This window comes from Halichoeres trimaculatus, unplaced genomic scaffold (assembly GCF_033239565.1).
Source record: "Halichoeres trimaculatus isolate MK-OKI-2021-1 unplaced genomic scaffold, fHalTri1.1 fHalTri1_scaffold_4, whole genome shotgun sequence".
Taxonomy (NCBI): domain Eukaryota; kingdom Metazoa; phylum Chordata; class Actinopteri; order Labriformes; family Labridae; genus Halichoeres; species Halichoeres trimaculatus.
The window spans coordinates 2,907,222-2,913,586 of NW_027437182.1; the positions used below are offsets into that span (position 1 = coordinate 2,907,222).

Below are 6,365 nucleotides of genomic sequence, written 5' to 3' on the forward strand. Positions count from 1 at the left end.
CCAGGTTGACTAATTAGCCAATTAGCTTTTGAAGAAGACATAGCTGAGTGGTTCACACGCTGTTTCCACCCTGAAAACGTGTAACTGTTTGTATGGTATTAGCTTAAGCAGCCTGTCACCCAAGCAGATGACATAAGTGAGGTCTTAGCGACCATATTTAATTATCAACTATGACAACACACATTGCCTCTGTGACTTGTTTGAGATCTCCTTCTCAGTTTGTTTTCTCTCTTCCTGCAGAATGGATACACACATTTCAAAATCTCATCTCAAGAAAGTGTTCATCATTTTGCTTCTATCGACACTGGTTCTGTGCAGCCTACTGTTGGTCAACATAACGGACAAACAGACCTCTGAACATTCACCACCACTTGAAGATATTAAGACTTTCCACAAGTACAACATCAACTGTAAGGCCATATATGACCTGGACCCTGCAGAGCTGGAGAAAGCACTCATCATAAGGAAGCACTACCTTGTGAAGGACACAGATGAAAGTCTGTTTCAACTCACCTTAGACTGTCCAAAGTTCATCAGTACAAGAGGTTATGACGATGTATGTGTGTCTGAGGAGGAGAGAGATTTTCCCGTAGCTTATTCAATGGTTGTGCATAAATATGCCTGGATGGTGGAGAGGCTGGTCAGAGCCATCTACTCCCCTGCTAATATCTACTGCATCCACTACGATGAAAAGTCTCCAGATCACTTCAAATCAGCCATCGAGGGCTTTGTGAGCTGCCTGCCAAACGTCTTCATCGCTTCTAAGCGAGAGATTGTCTATTACACCGAGTTCAGCCGGGTACAAGCCGATCTCAACTGTATTGATGATCTCTTGAAGTCAGATGTGAAGTGGAAGTATCTCATCAACCTCTGTGGCCAGGATTTCCCCCTCAAAACAAACATAGCGCTGGTGTCAGGTCTCAAAAGTCTAAATGGATCAAACATGCTGCAGTCAATTCTACCGAGGCACAAGGCCAAAAGATATTCAAACCACTATGCACTGACAGGCCCCTCTGAATACAACAAAAGGCTGGTGAGAACAGACCAGTTGAAGTCACCGCCTCCACATGGTATCCAAATATTTGTTGGCAGCGCCTACTTCATCTTGTCGAGAGAATTCATTGTTTATATGAATTCCTCAGCTGTAGTCAAGGACTTTCTGGCATGGACAGTGGACACCAAAATGCCAGAAGAAACTATCTGGGCTACGCTTGTGCGAATTCCAGGTGTACCCGGGGAGGTGCCCAGATCCCATCCTGACATCACTCACCTGATGAGTAAGACCAGGATGATAAAGTGGTCATGGCATGAGAATCGCCTTTATCCACCATGCACTTCCAAACACATTCGGAAAATTTGTATTTACGGTGCAGCAGAGATAAACTGGTTACTTAACTGTGGTCACTGGTTTCTCAACAAGCTGGACCCTAACGTGGACCCTGTTACAATTCAGTGCCTTGAGGAGATTCTCAGGGAAAGACGGGAGCTTTTGGGCTGTTAGTGGAAAAACATATCTTCATGAGTTTCAATCAAAATACTTTTCATTTGATTCCCCCAGTGATTCTTTAAAAATAAGATTTTTTGTCTGTTGTTCTACTACAACTCAGTTTCATGTGTATTGTTTTTGTTGCTGGTCAATACTGGTCTGCTGGATATCTCCTTTACTTCTTCTGCTATCACACAGATCATCTATGTCAAACTGTTGCGTATGTTATGATTTTTGCAAACTTTGATTTACTTTTGGGCTCTTTCCAACTCATTTATTCATGAGGTGGTGCAACATTGAGGCAGATTATCTACATGTGAAGGTGTGAGTGTGAACTAATAACTCTTCATTAGGTAAACAACTGGAACCACCTGAGCGGAGCGTTGGAAAAACACCAAACTCAGCCTACACCCAAAGACAACACCAAGATTGGCAAACACAACATGAAGATAGGAGGAGCGTCAACAATTTAGGGGTTTGACTGGAACATTAGTCTTAGTTCTGTTTTATCAGACCATCCAGCTGTCTGCTTGTTAGGGAAGGATAATTCTGAACCCAAAGACCCGACGCACTTTCTTGACTCTGTAATCCATAAATCGAGCTTCAACTGAGAACTCCGGTTCCTCGTCATCCTTTTCTGTTTATCAACAGTCACCCAGGAAAGTGGTGTAAGGTAAACAAAAACTAGGATTCAGATAATTAATTATGAAGGATTACTCCTCAGAGGTGATGGGAAGGTATAGATTGATTAGCATCCCTCAGGGGTAGTGGGAAAGTCTTTGTTGACAAGTACCCCGTTAGGAGGTGAGGGGGCATATGCCTTTGTTGGGAACTGTTAAAACTGGTAAGCTGTCCTTTTTTGAGAGATTCATGGATGAATTTTGTGATTACAGCCCTATGTGGTGCATTAGTCCCAGACAAAATTATCTTGGCGACAATAACATTTTTCCTTTAACTTGTCTTTGGTTTTTGTCTGAATAACAGTGGGTGTTAAACATCACCTTTATCTCTGAATTTTAAAATATGACATGATTTTTTTAATGCTACCTCCACTGTCCTGTGACTCTGTCATGACATATTAGGTAAATATAGGATATGATTGACGTTGATATATAAAGCCGGACTGGACTGAACTTGTGTAAGAGAAAACTTAAAATTGGTGTGTTTGTTTTTAGGGCAAGGCAGCTTAAACCAACACATCTGAGATTGTCTGACTGATTGAGCTTCAGGTTGGCTTGCTGCTGACTCCAATTAGGTCTTGAAGTCACAGCTTGGAGGTTTACTTACTGTCTCCACCCTGTGCTGAGACTGTTATCATGTTTCATTCATAGACCCATGGAAACACATCCCTGTATGGTACACACAGTGATGCCAGTAGGAAAAAATGTCTTAAAATGGATACAATTAATATCATCTGAAGAATTTATACAAATAGATATACACTCACCGCCCACTTTATTGGGTAGACATTGCTAGAACTGGGTTGGACCCCCTTTTGCCTTCAGAACTGCCTTAATCCTTGGTGGCATAGATTCAACAAGGTCCTAGAAACATTCCTCAGAGAGTTTGGTCCATATTGACATGATAGCATCACACAGTTGCTGCAGATTTGTCGTCTGAACATCCATGATGAGAATCTCCCGGTCCACCACATCCCAAAGATGCTCTATTGGATTGAGATCTGGGGACTGTGGAGGACATTTGAGTACAGGGAACTCATTGTCATGTTGAAGAAAGCAGTCTGAGATGATTCCAGCTTTATGACATGGAGCGTTATCCTGCTGGAAGTAGCCATCAGAAGATGGGTACACTGTGCTCATAAAGGGATGGACATGGTCAGCAACAATACTCAGGTAGGCTGTGGACTTAAAACCATGCTCAGTTGGTACTAAGGGGCCCAAAGTGAGCCAAGAAAATATCCCCCACACCATTACACCACCAGCAGCAGCCTGAACCGTTGATACAAGGCAGGATGGATCCATGCTTTCATGTTGTTGAGGCCAAATTCTGACCCTACCATCTGAATGTGGAGGAGAAATCCAGACTCATCAGACCAGGCAATGTTTCTCCAATCTTCTATTGTCCAGTTTTGGTGTTGCTGTGTGAATTGTAGCCTCAGTTTCCTGTTCTTAGCTGACAGGAGGGTCACCCGGTGTGGTCTTCTGCTGCTGTAGCCCATCTGCCTCAAGGTTGGACGTGTTGTGCGTTCAGAGATGCTCTTCTGCAGACCTCGGTTGTAATCGGTGGTTATTTGAGTTACTGTTGCCTTTCTATCAGCTCCAACCAGTCTGTCCATTCTCCTCTGACCTCTGGCATCAACAAGGCATTTTGGCCCACAGAACTGCTGCTCACTGGATATTTTCTCTTTTTGGGACCATTCTCTGTAAACCCTAGAGATGGTTGTGGGTTAAAATCCCAGAAGATCAGCAGCTTCCGAAATACTCAGACCAACAACCATGCCACGTTCAAAGTCTCTTAAATCACCTTTCTTCCCCGTTCTGATGCTCCCTTTGAACTGCAGCAGATTGTCTTGACCATGTCCACATGCCTAAATGCATTAAATGCATTGAGCTGCTGCCATGTGATTGGCTGATTAGAAATTTGCATTAACAAGCAGTTGGACAGGTGTGCCTAATAAAGTGGCCGGTGAGTGTATGCAAAAAAAAAGTTATTGGACAGTTATTGGCCGACTTGGTCCTTGCAGGAAAATCAAAAAAGGTTCTGCCTGACCTCCAGAGGGTCACATAACAAATTCAAACACTGCTATTAGTTCCTTAAGTCTTTTCTTTCTTTGTTGAACATATTTCATGACAACTGGGATGGATTGTGTGACTGTAAAAGGCCAAAAATGGTTAAGCTGCCTAGAGACAACAAGGAACCATATCATCAAATCAGACGACAGGAGCGAGGTCTCAGCGACCATTAGAATTTTCAAGTTGTTGATAATATTTACTATGACAACACACATTGCCTCTGTGACTTGTTTGAGATCTCCTTCTCAGTTTGTTTTCTCTATTCCTGCAGAATGGATACACACATTTCAAAATCTCATCTCAAGAAAGTGTTCATCATTTTGCTTCTATCGACACTGGTTCTGTGCAGCCTACTGTTGGTCAACATAACGGACAAACAGACCTCTGAACATTCACCACCACTTGAAGATATTAAGACTTTCCACAAGTACAACATCAACTGTAAGGCCATATATGACCTGGACCCTGCAGAGCTGGAGAAAGCACTCATCATAAGGAAGCACTACCTTGTGAGGGACACAGATGAAAGTCTGTTTCAACTCACCTTAGACTGTCCAAAGTTCATCAGTACAAGAGGTTATGACGATGTATGTGTGTCTGAGGAGGAGAGAGATTTTCCCATAGCTTATTCAATGGTTGTGCATAAATATGCCTGGATGGTGGAGAGGCTGGTCAGAGCCATCTACTCCCCTGCTAATATCTACTGCATCCACTACGATGAAAAGTCTCCAGATCACTTTAAATCAGCCATCGAGGGCTTTGTGAGCTGCCTGCCAAACGTCTTCATCGCTTCTAAGCGAGAGATTGTCTATTACACCGAGTTCAGCCGGGTACAAGCCGATCTCAACTGTTTTGATGATCTCTTGAAGTCAGATGTGAAGTGGAAGTATCTCATCAACCTCTGTGGCCAGGATTTCCCCCTCAAAACAAACATAGAGCTGGTGTCAGGTCTCAAAAGTCTAAAGGGATCAAACATGCTGGAGACAATTCTACCGAGGCAAAAGGCCAAAAGATATTTGAACCACTATGCACTGACAGGCCCCTCTGAGTACAACAAAAGGCTGGTGAGAACAGACCAGTTGAAGTCACCGCCTCCACATGGTATCCAAATATTTGTTGGCAGCGCCTACTTCATCTTGTCAAGAGAATTCATTGTTTATATGGACTCCTCAACTGTAGTCAAGGACTTTCTGGCATGGACAGTGGACACCAAAATGCCAGAAGAAACTATCTGGGCTACGCTTGTGCGAATTCCAGGTGTACCCGGGGAGGTGCCCAGATCCCATCCTGACATCACTCACCTGATGAGTAAGACCAGGATGATAAAGTGGTCATGGCATGAGAATCGCCTTTATCCACCATGCACTTCCAAACACATTCGGAAAATTTGTATTTACGGTGCAGCAGAGATAAACTGGTTACTTAACTGTGGTCACTGGTTTCTTAACAAGCTGGACCCTAACGTGGACCCTATTACAATTCAGTGCCTTGAGGAGATTCTCAAGGAAAAACGGGAGCTTTTTGGCTGTTAATGGAAAAACATATCTTTATGAGTTTCAATCAAAATACTTTTCATTTGATTCCCCCAGTGATTCTTTAAAAATAAGATTTTTTTTGTTATGTCTGTTGTTCTACTACAACTCAGTTTCATGTGTATTGTTTCTGTTGCTGGTCAATACTGGTCTGCTGGATATCTCCTTTACTTCTTCTGCAATCACACAGATCATCTTTGTCAAACTGTTGCGTAAGTTATGTTTTTTTTTAAGCTTTGATTCGCTTTTGGGCTTTTGCCAACTCTGTTATTCATGAGGTGGTGCAACATTAAGGCAGGTGATCTACATGTGAAGGTGTGAGTGTGAACTAATAACTCTTCATTAGGTAAACAACTGGAGCCACCTGAGCGGAGCGTTGGAAAAACACCAAACTCAGCCTACACCCAAAGACAACACCAAGATAGGAGGAGCTTCAACAATTTAGTCTTAGTTCTGTTTTATCAGACCATCCAGCTGTCTGCTTGTTAGGGAAGGATAATTCTGAACCCAAAGACCCGACGCACATTCTTGACTCTGTAATCCATAAATAGAGCTTCAACTGAGAACTCCGGTTCCTCGTCATCCTTTTCTGTT

At 42.9% G+C, this 6,365-nt stretch overlaps 1 protein-coding gene and 1 pseudogene across 1 annotated transcript; both read left to right on the forward strand.

Moving 5' to 3' along the window:
* The first annotated feature begins 241 nt into the window (after nt 1-241).
* LOC141788771 (beta-1,3-galactosyl-O-glycosyl-glycoprotein beta-1,6-N-acetylglucosaminyltransferase 4-like) lies at nt 242-1,522 on the forward strand (annotated as a pseudogene).
* A 2,989-nt stretch (nt 1,523-4,511) lies between these two features.
* On the forward strand, nt 4,512-5,771 carry LOC141788772 (beta-1,3-galactosyl-O-glycosyl-glycoprotein beta-1,6-N-acetylglucosaminyltransferase 4-like). The gene has a single exon (XM_074667832.1). The coding sequence runs from the start codon at nt 4,512-4,514 to the stop codon at nt 5,769-5,771; it is 1,260 nt and encodes a 419-aa protein (XP_074523933.1).
* The last annotated feature ends 594 nt before the right edge of the window (nt 5,772-6,365 follow it).

What these genes read in the sequence shown, in the direction of transcription:
- LOC141788772 (XM_074667832.1), top strand. Translation starts at nt 4,512, where the DNA reads ATGGATACACACATTTCAAAATCTCATCTCAAGAAAGTGTTCATCATT.